Source organism: Hippopotamus amphibius, chromosome 4 (genome assembly GCF_030028045.1).
Source record: "Hippopotamus amphibius kiboko isolate mHipAmp2 chromosome 4, mHipAmp2.hap2, whole genome shotgun sequence".
Lineage (NCBI taxonomy): Eukaryota > Metazoa > Chordata > Mammalia > Artiodactyla > Hippopotamidae > Hippopotamus > Hippopotamus amphibius.
Window position 1 is genome coordinate 56,565,078 of NC_080189.1, and position 17,588 is coordinate 56,582,665.

Below are 17,588 nucleotides of genomic sequence, written 5' to 3' on the forward strand. Positions count from 1 at the left end.
TTTTCTTCACTAGAACTCATGGTTTATTAGGGCATGTATGCAAGACACCACAAAACAAGGCTAGGTATGGGTAAAAAGTGTTTTGGAAATTCTGAGTAGGTCTGACTTCATAAGGGAAGTGATTCAGGATTGGCTTTAGCAGGGAGGTGATATTTGAGGTGAGCGTAAATTGGAACAATCCCCTTTTAATTGTGTTTTGTTTTCTCCATAATTGGTGTGATATATGGTACACAGTAGCTACTTAATACTTATTTGGTAAATAAGTGACTAAGTTATGAATCTGAACTGTTGAGATGGGGAGGATATTTTAGACAGGGTGGAGGGTGCATAAAGACCCAGGCTGAAGCACGTTAAAAAAATATATATGCATCAAAAAAGAGTTTAATTAGAAAACAGTTGTCTCTGAAAATGAGTCTTTCCAGGAGGTAAGAGTAGAAAGGCAGTCTAGGCCTAGGTCAGAAGAGCCTGGGAAGTTGGATTTTATTGTACTTATTATATTCTTTTCAGTAGGCAGCGTAATTTGAGATTATTTAAAATTCAAGTAAATTCATTTTTGTAGGGGGAGTAACTTTTGTCTATTTGAATGTTAGCAAGAATACTTTGATATCAGCCCCTTTTTCATTACATACATATTTTTTCCTTTTTTTCTCTTTGAATGAATCCCCCTGAGGTGAAGTTCCATGAAAACAACTGAGGGACTTAGGGCATTAGGATGATAGTTGGAACTCTCTTGGTCTCTGAGACAGCTGCATTAACTGTTCCAGGTTCATTCTTATTGTCCTAATCCTCTGATCTTCCCATGCAGTAGTCACAGGCAGGAGCTATATTATTCCCTCCTCTCTCAGGTCTGTTTCCATAAAATAGAGAGATTGTATGCTTAACCACAGAGCTGTCTTTTTTTGGCAACACCACACAAGTGGTTTAAAACCATGTACTTTGGAATAAATGGTACTAAGAAAAATGAACCATGAATTTGTACTATTTAATCATTGAATGAAGAATTGTTTGCAGAAATACCAGATGTTGGACAATTTTGAATTGATACTTTTTCTTTCATGAGGGTTCCCCCCATGAAAAACCAGGATATATAAATATCACAGATTTCATAACAACATTAACATTTTCAAGACTAATTACTTAACAATTTAACTGAAGTTGATCACTGTGAACTGATTTTACCTTCTCATAGATTCCAGATGCCTTATAGATTTTTTTCTAGTATATAAATAATGTGTGTATGTAGCACAGTGAGAATTAATACCTTAATATATTTATTTTATTTTAGATTCAAGCATATTCTGTGAGATAGCAAAAATAATATTGTTTCTTTTACAGACAAAAGCACCAAGATTTAAAGAGGTTAAACTGATTTAAATGTCATATTTTGGTCCAGAAATTAAAGTCAGAAGTCTCAGTACTTAGTAATAACTGATGGTGACATTTATGGGATATGTGATACCAAAACAAAAGCTGATAGGATTTTGTTCATGTGAGCATGAGATAAAGGGATGTTAGAGGAATCAAATGTTCAGTGGCATTAGGCTGTGATAACCTCATATATCCATCTCACAGTAGGAATGGTCATGCCTTTGGACTGAAATTCTTAATTCTGTTTACAACAGACCCCCACCTTGCTTTCTACAGTAGTTATGGCTTTCCCAGAGGGGTTATAATTTTCAAAGTCTCATGGTATCCTGATTCTCTTTCCTGAATTGTGCTTGAATGGGCACTGCCAATATTTCCCTCTGAGGCTTTCTTTTTTCCTAGGCTTTGACATTCTTTTTTTAGATATGTTAATACATTCATTTGAAGTGCCTTAAGTCCTCTTGGACTGGGACTTTTGTTTCCTGAAGGTGATTTTAATTACTTATATTCTATTCCGTTCTGTGGATTTTCCTTTTTTTCTTTTTTCTTTTGACCCTGGGACTACAGCCCTTAACTACTCCAGCAACTAAGTAACAGAGACAAAACTACTTTGTCTCCAGGGCTTCTACTTGACTCCCTTATGCTCTAACACTTCTGTGAATGATTTAGGGACATGCTTTGGTGTGTGTCCTGGGTTTCAATTTAGCTACAGTTCCAAAATAGAGTCCCAAGTCAGAACTGGGAAAAAAACTCTGTCCTGCTTTCAAATTTCTATCTACACCAAAAATCTAGGATCAAATTGATATGCCATAAATGGCATAATTGTCTTGCCATATATCACTTGTGATTCAGATCACATGGCATATCTCTGAACTTCTGATTCACTTAGCCCCAGGAGTGAAGGTAAGGCTGACCTATAGGAACCCATGTTTGTTGTTTTACTCTTTTCATAGCACTTGCCCACCAAATTTTCAGGTCACTAAAATACTGTATGGGAGAAACTTTGATTTATTTTTAGCACTATCTTCTGGAACTGTAAGGAGTATGTAGTACTCTAGCTGTTGCAAATACTAAATACTTAGAATGTTGATCAGTTAAGAAGAAGAAAATATAATGGTTCAGACACATTTTAATCCAACTGAATTTTAATCATAGCGATGTAAGAAAGATTTCTTCCCCCCAAGAAGGTCAACACTTGCTGTAATGTTTGCTCATAGGTGGTGTTCACTGCAGAAGTCCTGTGTCTCATTGATGTAAGAAAACTTAAAGGGCAGGCTCAGCAGTTACTTTTTATGGAAATAAGATAAAAAGCAGTCTTCTGTCAGTCTTTTGGTAATGGGGTTAAGGGATATAAGTAACCAGGAACTAAAAATGCCATATTTATATTTTCATTTTTTCTTTATAAAGGAACAGGATAAAAAAATAGAAAACTCAAGTAAAGAAATGCAGGAAAAGGAAGCAGTCATTGAAGAATTAAATACAAAGATAATAGAAGAAGAAAAAAAAACTCTTGAGCTAAAGGATAAAGTAACAACTGCTGATAAATTACTGGAAGAATTACAGGAACAGGTTGTACAAAAGAACCAAGAGATAAAAAATATGAAATTAGAGCTGACTAATTCCAAGCAAAAGGAAAGACAGTGTTCTGAGGAAATAAAACAATTAATGGGGACAGTTGAAGAACTTCAGAAGAAAAATCATAAAGATAGTCACTTTGAAACTGATATCCTACAAAGAATGGAACAAGAAACACAAAGAAAGTTAGAACAACTTCGGGCAGAGCTGGATGAGATGTATGGGCAGCAGATAGTGCAGATGAAACAAGAATTAATAAAACAACACATGTCACAGATAGATGAACTTAAAACACGACATGAGGAAGAAATGGAGAATGCTTTAAGATCATGTCCAAGTAGTACAGTTAATGAAGATCAAATAAAGTTGATGAATATGGCAATAAATGAACTGAACATAAAATTGCAAGATACTAACTCTCAAAAGGAAAAACTCAAGGAAGAACTAGGAGTGATTTCAGGAGAAAAGTCTGCTCTACAGAGACAGCTTGAAGACCTTTTTGAAGAATTGAGCTTTTCAAGGGACCAGATTCAGAGGGCTAGACAGACAATAGCTGAACAAGAAAGTAAACTCAATGAAGCACACAAGTCCCTTAGTACAGTGGAAGATTTGAAAGCTGAGATTGTTTCTGCATCTGAATCCAGGAAGGAATTAGAGTTAAAACATGAAGCAGAAGTTACAAATTATAAGATAAAGCTTGAAATGTTAGAAAGAGAAAAGAATGCTGTATTAGACAGAATGGCTGAATCACAAGAAGCTGAGCTAGAGAGGCTGAGGACACAGCTTCTGTTTAGTCATGAAGAAGAACTTTCCAAACTGAAGGAAGATTTGGAAATTGAACATCAAATAAATATTGAAAAGCTTAAAGATAACTTAGGCATTCACTATAAACAGCAGATAGATGGCTTACAGAATGAAATGAGTCAAAAGATAGAAACCATGCAGTTTGAAAAAGACAATTTGATAACTAAGCAGAACCAATTAATTTTGGAAATTTCAAAGCTAAAAGATTTACAGCAGTCCCTTGTGAATTCAAAATCGGAAGAAATGACCCTTCAGATCAATGAACTTCAAAAAGAAATTGAAATACTCAGACAAGAAGAAAAGGAAAAGGGTACACTTGAACAAGAAGTTCAAGAATTACAACTTAAAACTGAATTATTGGAGAAACAAATGAAGGAAAAAGAGGATGACCTTCAAGAAAAATTTGCACAACTTGAAGCAGAGAATAGCATTCTTAAAGATGAAAAGAAGGCCCTTGAAGATAGGTTGAAAATATATACTCCTGTTAATCAAGAAGAAAGATTAATTTTCATAGATCCCATTAAGTCCAGAACCAAAGACTGTAGCTGGCAAAAAGCAATAGAAATACTTACAGAGGAAAATGAGGACCTCAAAAAACAATGTATTCAGCTAACTGAAGAGATTGAAAAGCAAAGGAATACTTTTTCATTTGCTGAAAAAAATTTTGAAGTTAACTATCAAGAGTTACAGGAGGATTATGCTTGCCTTCTCAAGGTAAAAACCGATTTAGAAGACAGTAAAAATAAACAAGAAGTAGAGTATAAAAGTAAGCTTAAAGCACTTAATGAAGAGCTTCATCATTTGCAAAGAATAAATCCAGCTGTAGTGAAAGTGAAAAGTTCAGTCTTTGAGGATGACAAAACTTTTACAGCAGAACCTTTGGAAATTGATGAGGTTGTTGAGAAAGATACAACAGAACTTATGGAAAAACTTGAGGTAACCAAGCGAGAAAAATTAGAACTGTCAGAGAGACTGTCTGATCTTTCTGAAGAATTAAAACAGAAACATGGTGAGATTAGTTTTCTAAGGGAAGAAGTTAAATCTTTAAAACAAGATAAAGAGCAAGTTTTATTGAGATGTAGAGAGCTAGAAATCATAATTAACCATAATAGGACAGAAAATGTAAATGTGCATGATGTCCATTTAAGCTCTTTAAAAGATGGAGTTTTGACAAGCAGGGATTCTGGAGGGTCAATTCCTAAAATAAATAAAGACTTTGGTGAAGAATCAGAAATAATGGAAGTAAATAAAATTCCTTTTGAAAATATGACTCTTGGAAAAGAAAGCAAGCAGGAATGGTTTTTTGATCTCTTGCCGTCAGTGACAAATGAATCATCACGTGGGACAGCTGAACCAGGTGAAAATGATAAACTTCAGCAGGAGCTCAGTGTACTTAAATCAGAACAGGTATGTTTACTTACGTGTATATGCTAAAGCGTACATTTCATACTAAAAGTTTTCATCTTCATAAAACACAAAGTAACCTCCTTACAAGAGAATGAAAGTAAACCCTGTAATATAAATCTCACTTAAGCCTATCCTTTATCATTTCTTTTATCTTTTTTTTTCTTAAACATTGTTGCCTCTCTTTCAGTTAATCTGCTCAGGAAATAGAACATAGAACACATTTTCTTTGAAAAGGCAAGAGTTTAAATAACTTTGTTGAGAGTGAGCTTTAGAAAATTTATTTTGTAATATTTTGTTGCAATCCCAAAGACTGGTTTCAGAGACTTATTTTGTATTGGTGTTTTCAGGGTTCCACAGCTGAAAATTAACTCAAACTTTTTGGTACTCCATGTAGTTGTTCAGTAGTTATGAAACTATATTTCCCTAAGAAAAAGAATCTTGATTTAAATCCTAGCATTTTCTCAGTCTTGTTATACCTGAAGGGGGAAAAATGTATTAATTCTAAATACATTTAAAGAATGCAGATAATGAGTAATGCTAGATCACTCTTGACAATTTATATTTGCTAAATACTGAAGTTAGAAATAACAGGAATATTCCACTGGGCGTATTGTATAATGGTGCTTACTAGAGCTTTATGTGTTTCTTCATGTTTATAACAAGTATTTATTGAGTCTCTTGACAGGTAGGAATACAGTGGTGAACAAGAGAAAGAAGATTCCTGCTCTCAAAGAGCATATATTCTAGTGAGGGCGGCAGGCAGTAAATGAGGAAACAAGTAGAATAGTTAAGAAATAGTGATGCTTTATAAAGAATAAAACAGATAATGTGATAGAGAATGGTGGGTGGTGGTGGTGGTAGCTTTAAATAGGGTGGTCAAGAAAGGTGTCTTGGAGGAATTGATATTTGAACTGCCATCTGCATGACAGCAAGGAGTCTACCACATGCAAATTAGAGCAATTGTGATGACAGAGATGTGTTTGAGGAACAGAATAAAGACATGTTTAGTTGAGTTTGAGAGAAGGAGAGTGGAAGAAAAGGAGTTTGAAGAAGGAAAAGACCAGATCTTTTAGAGTCTTACCGACTTTGTAAGAAGTTGAGATTTTATTCTATACACGACAGGAAGTCATTGGAAAGTTTTTTTCTTTTTCTAATAAATGTACTCACATTTATGATCTTATATCAAATGTAAGGATGTTTTACATTTTAATAACCTAGAGTTAAAAAGTTCTAATTGCATAATTGTTTTTTTTTAATTTTATATATTTATTTATTATTTTTGGGGGGGTACACCAAGTTCAATCATCTGTTTTTATACACGTATCCCCGTATTCCCTCCCTCCCTTGACAAAGTTAATGCTTTGTTGAATATCTGAAATTGTTTTCAGAATCATAATTGGTTTTCATGTAATCACTCCTAAAAATGCCAGAGATCATTTAAATTTTTTTAAAAAGCATTACTGGCAGAGGACCTAAATTTGAAACTGCCATAATGGTCAAATTTTCTCAGTAAGAATTTTATTTGTTCTAACTAAAGACATTTTCAGTGACATTCAGATACTATCTCCTTGACATTAACTAAGTAAACAGAGACAAACCCATAAGCTGTCCCTGCCCATTCATCACTATGAAGATAAACCCCCTAAACTCCCTTAGTGATGGGGAGAAGAAATGAGCTATGTGTTTGTGGAAGGAAGCTCATGGAAGAAACTGAGCAACAATTTACCCAACAATAACACCTAAGAGCAATCGAAATATGCTTAGAAATAATGCTGAGACCACAAAAACACTTTTACTCTTGGGACTAAGCTAATTGGCTAAATAAACCTGGAAAGATATTTTCAATATTATTAACTGACACAATAATAAAATAGTATTGTATACCTATCAGATTGGCAGAATAAGTTTCACAGTAAAAAGTATGAGAATGTGGGGAGGTGAGTTTTCACCTACATTGTTAAACACAGTGTAAATTGGTGTAATTATATTTTAAAAAGTGTTAAAATCTAATGTAATTAATATACATTATCTGTGATGCAACATTTACATTTCTGGGTGGCACTCAGTGTGGTCCCTGACCAGCAGCATCAGCATCATTTGAAAATGGGTTAAAATTCAAATTCTGGGCCCCATACCAGACCTCCGGAACTAGATGCTCTGGGGGAGGGGTGCAGTCTGTTTTAATAAGCACTCCAGGTGATTTTGATGTGTGCTAAAGTTTGAGAACCAGTACACTAAAGAAACACTAGCGTATTTGTACAAGGGCATATGTATACAAATTTGTTGCAGTTTTTTGAAATATCAAAAAATTAGAAATAATCCAGTTGATTTCCAAAAAGGAAATGGACAGATTTTGATATATTCATACAGTTAAAATAAATTCATCTATATCTACATGGATAGCTCTCAGAAGCATATTGAATGAGAAGAGTAATTTGCAAAATAAATACCATTTTGCACCATTTATGTAAGTTCTTAAAAACAGAAAATATAACACATTGTTTATAGATGGATTAAGAAGTAAGAGCATAAGAAATGAACTTGCAGCAAATTTATGATCAAATTTATAATGATTGCCTCTGGGGAAGGAGGAATGGGAACATAGTTTACATTTTGTCTGTGTTTTCTTTCTAAACCAAAAAAATAGGGAGGAGAGAAATGAAAAAATATATAAAATAATTGTATTTGTTAATTTGGGATATGTGTATGTGTTTATTACATTATTATTTGCATTTCTCTATGTTTTAAAATGTTATTTTTAAACAAAAATGAGATATCAGGCCATCCTAGCTATACCAAATTTCAAAATTTACTGCAAAGTTTAAGTAATGAAAATATTGTGCTATTTTCCTTGGAAAAGATAGGTAAGTCAGTGCAACAGAATAAATGAGAAAAAATTAAATTAGATGTCACTTCTCTTATATGAAATTTTAAACTGTAATTTCATGTATTTCTGCCCTTGTAATCAGTATATGCAACAAAAGTTAAATTATTTGATTTGTCATTTAAAAATATTCTAACTTACACATTAATTCACTTTAAGAATGATTTAAGGCTACAGATGGAAGCTCAACGTATATGCCTCTCTCTGGTTTATTCAACTCATGTGGATCAGGTTCGTGAATATATGGAAAATGAAAAAGATAAAGCTCTTTGCAGTCTTAAACAGGAGCTTATTTCTGCTCAAGAGGAAAAGATCAAGGAACTTCAGGAAATACACCAGCTAGAGCTACAGAATATAAAAACACAGGAAACAGGTAAATGGTTTCTAACAAAATTATAAGTACTATGAAACAATTTAAGTATCACTTCGAGCCCACCATTCCATGATTCTCTTCTTGACTTAGACCCCACAGAGGAGCATGACTGGGTATCCTAGTCCTGGATGCATTTGTTCATACAATCATAGGATATTCATTTAAGTGCTTGAGAAATCTAAAATCACTGAGTTATTTTTCCTAAGAAGTCCATAATCCTGTGGGAAAGCAATATAAAATAAACTCTTAGAAAAAGAATAGGAAAATTTCTATAACTGAAGAATGAACAAAAAGATTGGAAGGAGAGAGGAGAAAAGTGTATTACTTCCTGGAAGAGTGAGGCAGTAGGCAGGAGTAGGGGGGTTGGAATTTTAGGGAATGCTCTTGAGTCTTAAATGAGAGACTGCATCCATTTTGGAGAATTGAGAGTTCAAGACGTGTGAAAAAGTTGTGAGGGATAAAGCCAGAAAGATTGGCAGGAGCTTGATCAGAGAAGTTTTCATATACCCTAATGGAAGCATGTTTAATCTTTATGTGTTTGGTGATAAGACCCAAAGAAGAATTTTAAATAGTGGGAGTAACATAGTAAGATTTTTATTTTAGGATGACACCATTGGGGCAACTTGGGGGAGAGTGGTAAGTGATCAGAAGACCAGATAAACAATTTTGGCGGTAGTTCTGTTAACATTAAGATGTTGAACTAAAATGTCGTTGGGGATTGAAGAAGGAAGGAAAGTTTAAGAGTTAAAGAGGTAGGCTGTAGTCTGTGGTAAATATTAGCAGTGAAAGGGAAAAGAATTGAGAACGATCCCTAAGTTTCTAGCTTGAGTAATTGGATTGAGGGTGACTCCAGTCATGAGAAGGATGAAGAGCAAACTTGTGGGAAAACTAGTAAATTCAGCTTGGAACATTGAGTTAAAAATACCTGTTGACTTTGAAAAAGAGATATCTAGTAGGCAGTTGAAAATAGAAGACTGAAACCAAAGAGGGAGGTTTAGGCTCAAGATAAAGATTTGTAAAATCAATAATCATTTGAGGCCAAGAACAAGGATGAGATGCCATGGGAGACTGTAGAGTGAGCCAAAAGAGTAAGATGACACTGTGGAAGCAACAATATTTAAGGAACCTTAAGTGGAAGACTGGTTGCAGTTAACTTTTATCATTGATAATTATTTAGTTAATTAATTAGACTTCCTCTGTTCAAGATATCTTTAGGCCCCCACTCTTGACAAATCTGTCTTTGGGAATGAGGTGGTTCATAAGTTTGGAATTGTTTTGTTGAACAGAGTAGAATTTAAAGTGTGGCTTAAAGAAGAATATCATACTTTTTCACTTCAGGAGTTCTTTTGGTTTGAATTGAATAAGATTTTAAGCATATATTGTTTGTATTGGTATCCTCTTCAGATGGAATCTGTAGTGTTTCAGACTACAGGTTAATTAATGGGTCCATTAATGGGTGATGAAGTCAGTCCAGTAATAGAGTAGAACAGAAAACATTGGCATGCATAGCATGTAGAAAGAGTAAATATTGATTTGTGAAATTTTTGTTTCAATTTTATATGGATGTATATATGTAATAAGTTATGCTGTATGATGTATTTCTTGTATTGGGTTATAATAAAAAAAATTGTAAGTCACTGCTTTTTGTGGGATATAAATTTAAAATTCTACAAATTATCTTACAGTTAACATTGAACAGTACAAAATAACATTGCAAGAAATAAAGAATTTAAAACTAATCTTATTGTCAGGAAGCTTCCAGTTGAAATAGGTTTAATATGAAAATAGTTTCTAAGTATGTAAAGTGAACATTTTAATGCAGTATCTATTCTATTAGGTGATGAAGTGAAGCCTTTACAGATGCTCATTGGAAAACTTCGCAAGGCAGTGTCTGAGGAATGTTCTCATTTTACACAGGTAAGATATTACTTAAAAAATACTTTTAGACAAGAAATGTTAAATTTTAAGTTACTACTGATTTGATAAGCAGAATCATCGGAATTAGTTTTTCCTACTATCTTAGCTCAGAACTGTATTCAGAGAATATTGCTGAGTTTTTAAGTTTAAGATGAGTATTTAAATGTTTTCCTGATAATCTGTTTGGAACAAAAGAAATTTAGGGTAAAGTATCTCAGCAGTAGAATACACAAAAGGTATGCCTAGTTAAAAAAAACAGACCAGTAGGGCCTTAAGCAGGTCTGTTTTCTACCCAGGCTTGCTTTGGTGGTTGAGTGAATTTGATGACTTACCTAGGGATCTTGCACAAGACTAGTGAGATAAGGTTTCACACTATAGATTGCCAAATCTAAAAGCTAATTATGCCAAGTATAATTATATTTGTGAAGATTGGGTGAAATAGGAGAGCTTCTATACTGCTGGTGGGAGTATGCTACCTTGAGAAGCAGATTGGCAAGGTATATTGTTAAAGGTATGTACATCGCACAGCCCAGGCATTCTTCCTAGGCTCACATATGTGCACAACCAGGTATGTTCACTGCAAGAGTGTCTATGTTAAGTCAGAAATTAGAAACAACTCAGAGTTTCATCCACAGGCAGATGAATAAACAAACTGTGGTATATGCATACAATGGAACACCATAATGCAGTGTTTGATAGGTGTACTAATATCAGCAAATTTCAAAAAAGTATAAAAACATGCATGTTAGAGTAGTCACTTCTGGGCAGAGAGAGAGGTGAATGAAATAGGTAAGTAGTACTTAATTCAGAGATCTTCAAATCTGTATGAAATATTCAATTTCTTTTTAAAAATATGTATATCATATGACAAAATATTAGTATTTGTTAGAGCTAATAGGTGGACTATTTTTTCTGCACATTTGAAATAGTTCAGATTTTAATATATATGCCTAGATTTGTCACCCATCTCCATTCTAGCCTGTGTATTTGTAAATTGAAGAGGGAGGAGGGTGGTATTACTTGGGAAGGTAAAGCTGCCTTACTGATTCTGATTACCTGTAGAATTGTTCAAAAACACTATTTAAAAAAACAGAAGAAAGTCAGAAATAACCACACCAAAGGCCTTCATTCATTCAGCTTCCACCTCTGCCGAAGGGTTCAGGCATCGTCCTTTCATATCCATGGTTGATGGATAATCTGTAAATGTGGAAAGAGGGCCCAAGTCACAGTAGTTCATTTATAAGCTGACTTTATATTTTCGTTTCTTCCATTAATGTCTTTACTTGACCCCCAATCTCAAGTTGCAGTATGAATGAGCTTGTTGTAATGTAGAGGTCCCCTGGAGTTCATCATGAAACCTGGTTATGTCACTAATCATTGATGTTACCGTGGATTAATTACTTCATCTTTCTGGGTCTGTTGCTTCATCTGTAAATTGGGTGATCGTTCAGGTTTCTACCAACCTGAATTAATTCATCAATTTATGATAAAATTCTACCTTAGGGACTATGTCGAAAATTTAATAAAGTAAATTATTAATAGTATAATTTAACTTTTAGGCAAATCTCAAGAAATAGCAACAATAAACAAATTGGTTAAGTCTAGAAATTGTTGATTGTTATTTCCAGTTGCATGAGGGGCGAAGGTGAAACTTATTTAGAGAGCTTATCAAATGATTATGTGGTGTATGTTGTTTGTAAATGATGATAGAATTGTCTCTTGCCCAGGAGAAAAACCAGAATAATGTGTTAAATATTGTTTTATTTTCTTCTGTGTATAAACCACAGAATAGTGTTCTCTTATGTTAAAGTCTATGAATGTGATCTCCTACTTCATATATTATAATTTCTAAGGAATTTATAGACTGCTTTCTAGTCATCATTTTTGAACTTCTGGCCTCATCTTTTGGTGTTTTTTCAAGGGTCGTTGACATTACAGAGATAACATCAGAATAGGATCCAAGCTAGAAAGTGGTAGGTTAAAGTACAAGATATATTCATTATTAGGAAGAAGCAAAAAAATTATAGTTTTGATAGATATGTTTGGTATATATTATAGATAATGAAGACTATCAGTATTTTCCTGGTGTAAGAAGAATTTCACATCCATTATGTGGAGAGAAAAATTTAGACTTGGTTATGTCTTTTGCAGATTGATTTGATATATGGAAGAGTGTTTTCTTGCTGATTTTTCTGTGCCATTTTGACTGTCTTTTGCATATAGTAAAATAATGTTTAATGATCTTTAGTGGCAGAAATCAAAATTTTAATTCCACAAAATACCTACTTTTGTTGTCAACAGACTTTTTGCAGTGTCCTTGGTGAACATTATACTCCTGCTTTAAAATGTGAAGTAAATGTAGAAGAAGAAGAGACTTCCGGTGTTCATACGTCTGAAAATCAAGAACTAGAATTGCAAGATTATAGATATGAAGTTCAAGGTAATAAAGGCTTTACCGCATTATTGAACAGAGTATTTAATTTTCTTAAATGAATTCATGATAAACTTTTTCCATTAATTCATGACTTAATCACTTAGCCAATTTGAGTTTACCTTAATATCTTATTCTTTCAGGTTCATGAAATCTTATCTTTAATGTACATTTTTAGTTTTACAGTGCAATAATTGTGATATAAAGAGAACCAAAGCAGTCTACAAGTTTCCTTGTCTCTTTATATTCTGTTCCTCTACTTCCATCATTTTCCTCATTGTAATTCTTAATTTTATACCATAGATCCAAAACTTTAAAAGTTGTTGTATTTATTAAATAAGTTTATGTCAGTGTTTTATTTTTTTAAAAAGAATAAGACGACATTCAGTTATCTTTCTTAATAGGAATCCTTTATTCATTTTTACAAATTGCAACCTTAATTAATTTTTTGGTATTCCTTCACATATAAAAATGTTTCCCACCCCTGTCCATTTGTATGAATAATGAACAAATTACTGTGTACAAATTAATGAATGCCAAAAGAAAATAACATATTTTAATGCGAAATTGTCAAGTTAATATGTAGCAGGTGCTCCACATTAATGAGGTTTTAATTGTTGGTTACTAAATATATGAATTTTAGTTCTAGCAGGCAATTTTCTAAAGATAGGAGTAGATGAATAACACTTATTGAAAGAAGCAGTCTTTACTCTGAAGTGGAATTATTATAATTGTTTATCATTTAGATTTTGAAGAAAATATGCAAACTCTTCTCAACAAAATAACAGAAGAATACAGCAAACTCTTGGTACTTCAGTCACGATTAAGTAAGGTATGTAAAATGGAAAATGCATTATAATGTTTGCATTTATTGTATTACCTGTTATTTTGTAAGTTACTTCATCAACCAAGAATTTCTAAAGTAAATGAACATGGAAAGAAAATTAGGGAAGAGTGATGTATATTTATATATATGAATCGAGCTAAAGGAATTTCTGCAATTTGAATACTCTTTATCCCTTTAGAGAATTTTTTAAATCATGATAAAGTTAAAATGTATCTAAAATGTCAAATTGTAAAGTTTGTGAAATGGTTGCATTTAATTTTACATGTAATATTTTTTAAAGCAGTGAGTCTGTTTTAGAGAAAAATAGTAATTAGTTGTTTAGAACATAGCTAATTAGTTTCACATGGTGTTATATAGATTAAATTTCTTTCAAGTGGTTGTTTCAGAAATGTGTGCATAGAAAACTAGGTAAGACAGTATAGATGGCATCATATTTATTATCTATATCAGAAAAATAACATATTAACAGAGTAAGAGTTGTAATCCTCATGTTGTATGAAAAAATATCCAGAAAGATGTCAGTTTGCTTATTTGGGTACTTTTTGATGTTATTATATTGATTTGAAAGATGTAACTGATAGGCGTTGAAAGTTATATTGCTGATGAGGGATACTCTGGCTAAAATTCTCATTCTTCTTCCTCTTTCTCTTCCCCTCCTCCTTTTTCCCATTCTGTTTTATCCCCTTTCTTCTTTCCCCTCTCTCTTCCTCTTTCTTTGCAATTAAATCGCAACCTTATCCAGCCTTTCCAGAAACCTGTAAACCTATCCCAGTGTCTTATAGATAACTATGTAGGAGGACAGGTGGATAGATTAAAAACCCTTCTTTGGGACTTCCCTGGCGGTCCAGTGGTTTAAATTTCACCTTCCAGTGCAAGGAGTGCGGGTTCCCCTAGTCGGGGAGCTGTTCCCTACTTCGGGACCAGAAGCCATCTCTGGTTTGGTCCCTGGTCAGGACCAGTTTTCCCTGAATCCAGTATCTCCCTCTGTCTGTGGTTCTCTTTGTCCTTCATTGTCATTGTCATATTCTTTGAAGGAAAGAGTAGACTGTAGTCATAGTTCCCCATCTCCTCCTCACAGCCATAAAACCAGAATATAAAACAGAAGCAGTGTTGTAACAAATTCAATAAAGACCTTAAAAATGGTCCGTATCAAAAAAAAACCTTAAAAAAATAAAATCCTTTAATTCTGCATTTCTCTACAGTTATTAGTTTTCGTTCTCCTTCCATTCATAGCTAAAATATTGAACCCTATTCAGAATCATTGTACCATTTTCTTACCAGAACCCTTTGTAGTCTAGATTTCTTGTTTTTCTGCTACCCTTATCCTGCCTCTGAGAACCCTTCTTCTCCACTTATACTTGGGTTTCTGAGGGCTGCTAAGAAAATTAGACGGTGATGTGGTTTGGTGACACTGTATAATCATGGTCTCTGACTGCAGCTGGACCCTCAGGATCACTTGACAATTCTTTTATGTTGTCATTTATTCTCTCATAGTCCTCTCAGTGGATGTTACCTAACTTTATAACTTCCCTCAAGTCATGCATTCCATTTCTACTCCCCTTTTTACTTCATAGATGGCCTTATTTCCCATTTTTCTGTGAGTATGAGCTATCAGTTATAAATTATAAATTATCTCATCTTGCTACCTATAGACCATATGTATTTCTTTAAATCTGAAAATACCCTAATTTATTTTCCTTCTGTCTCAGAAGAGGTTACCGTTTTCATAACCAAGGTTATTTTATTTGCTGTGCTTTTTTTTAAATTAATTAATTAATTTATTGGCTTGCATTGGGTCTTTGTTGCTGCGTGTGGGCTTTCTATAGTTGGCGGTGAGCAGGGCCTGCTCTTTGTTGCGGTGCACAGGCTTCTCAGTGCAGTGGCTTCTCTTGTTGGGGAGCACAGGCTCTAGGCATGCGGGCTTCCGTAGTTGCAGCACACGGTCTCAGTAGTTGCAGCATGTGGATTCTAGAGCACAGGCTCAGTAGTTGTGGCGCATGGCCTTAGTTGCTCTGTGGCATGTGGGATCTTCTCAGATCAGGGATCGAACGCATGTCCCCTGCATTGGCAGGCGGATTCTTAATCACTGCGCCACCAGGGAAGTCCTTCCTGTGCTTTTGTTAACATCCCCTTCTACCTCCTCTAAGATTGATAACCTGTTTCTTCCCTCCCTTCTGTGTTTTCAGCTTCTTTGTTTTTCTTATTTCAGTCCTTCTTTGCCCTTGCATATTCCTCATGTCTCCACTCAGAACATAACCAGTCTTCTCTGAATCCAGTATCTCCCTTTGTCTGTGGTTCTGTTTCTCCTTCGTTGTCATAATCTTTGAAGGAAAGAATAGACTGTAGTCGTAGTTCCCCATCTCCTCCTCTCTTGCTCTCTCGTCTACCCACTATAAACAAGCTCCCAGCTTATGCTTCACTGAACTTCCTTTGGAATAATTACCAGTGAATTCTTAATTATCAAATTTTCTTTCTGCTTTTTTATCTTATCTTCCATCCTTGTTTTCTTTCTTTCTTTTAAAAATATGTTGCTTTTCCTTATGGCAGTACATACTTGAAACTACTAAATAGTGTAGGAGGGCTTACAGTAAAAAAGTAACTACAGTGACGTTTGTCATTTTGCCTCTTTCCTTTCAGGACAGTGAGTAGGGAACAGTTTCCTTTGGTGAGACACAAACCTCCCTTCCCTAGTGCTAGAATGTGGGAGGCTACTCCTTAGTTCTCCCAGACACTTCTTTTAGTTTGTTTTGAGAAAAACTTTTACCTGCCACCAGACTTCTGCCTGGCTGGGTCAGCAGAAAGGGCTATACTGTGATTAGTTAAAGGTCAATATATTTGTTTTCTGATCTCTCTCTGAGCCTGGGGCCTTTCGAGGATTCTGCTACGCAAGTTAAATATCTTCTATAACTGTGGCTCCCTTCACCAGTGCTTTAGGCTGCTGCTTCCTCCACCCTGCTTAATCAGTATTCTGCCGCCCCTTTTCTGTTGAAATCTCTCTTGGTCTGTTTTATTTTTTGGTTCATTATGGATTTATACCTTTTAAAGATTCATTGTCATTTTGAGTCTTGGGGAGGGAGGAAAGGTATATATCAGAGATCATAAACATAGATGCCCACATGAGCTTAACTCATAAAATAAATGAAGAAGGCCAAGTGCAAGTTGGGAAAGTGAAACCCATAGAAAACGTATCTAAAGCAGGCAGAGACTACTCAGCTTCACATGCTGTTGTCATCACATGTAGGAACAAGGCCCAGTGTTATTTATTCTTTCAGTTTTTCAATTTCATGTGAAGTCTTTTGCTTTTTTAAATGATGGGAAGTATTAAAAAAAAAGTTTTTTTGTGGTTTTTTTTTTTTCGAATTGGGAAACGGGGAAAAAACAAGAAAAACTGTTTACTGTTTGGTACCCAAAAGAATACTTCTGTAGCCTAGAATTAAAGTCAAACCTCTGCTTTGCAACTGTAGGTATAAACACATGCTCAGTGTCTCTTGAACTAGTTTTCTTTTTAATTCTGTTATTTTTTATTTTGTAGTATTAGCTACTTTCTTAGAATATTTTCTTCCCTTAACTTCTGTGTCTTCAATTCTGTGGCTTTTTAAACCTTCATTGTGGGTTTTGCCCACCCATTTATAGTCACCAGGAATCTGTACTTGGCCTGCTAATTATGCTGTATGCTGCCTTCATTTACTTCCATGGCTTCCAGATCTCTGTGTCTAGTCAGTTCTTACCCCTAAGCTGCAGAGTCGTATATCTAATTGGATATCTCTACTCAAGTATCCTTTAGGTATGTCTCAATTAACATTGAAATTGAATTTATTAATTTCTTCCTCTTAAACCAGCTTCTCCCCCCTTCTCAATTTCGAAGAGTGACATTCAACCAGAAACTTGATCGTATCATCCTAGATAATTCTTCCCCTAACCCCTGATCTTCCATCATACTGTAATATAGCCTGAAGGGAGTACAAAAGAAATGAAAGATGTATAC

The 17,588-nt window shown here is 34.4% G+C and overlaps 1 protein-coding gene across 5 annotated transcripts in view; it reads left to right on the forward strand.

Moving 5' to 3' along the window:
• AKAP9 (A-kinase anchoring protein 9) overlaps window positions 1–17,588 on the forward strand; it is a 147,217-nt gene that overhangs the window by 37,953 nt on the left and 91,676 nt on the right. For all 5 annotated transcript variants that reach the window (XM_057730301.1, XM_057730302.1, XM_057730303.1 and 2 more), the window contains exons 8-12: window positions 2,773–5,151; window positions 8,195–8,408; window positions 10,246–10,325; window positions 12,627–12,765; window positions 13,503–13,588. In XM_057730301.1, coding sequence (XP_057586284.1) covers window positions 2,773–5,151; window positions 8,195–8,408; window positions 10,246–10,325; window positions 12,627–12,765; window positions 13,503–13,588 — 2,898 coding nt within the window. The remainder of the gene's footprint in view (window positions 1–2,772; window positions 5,152–8,194; window positions 8,409–10,245; window positions 10,326–12,626; window positions 12,766–13,502; window positions 13,589–17,588) is intronic.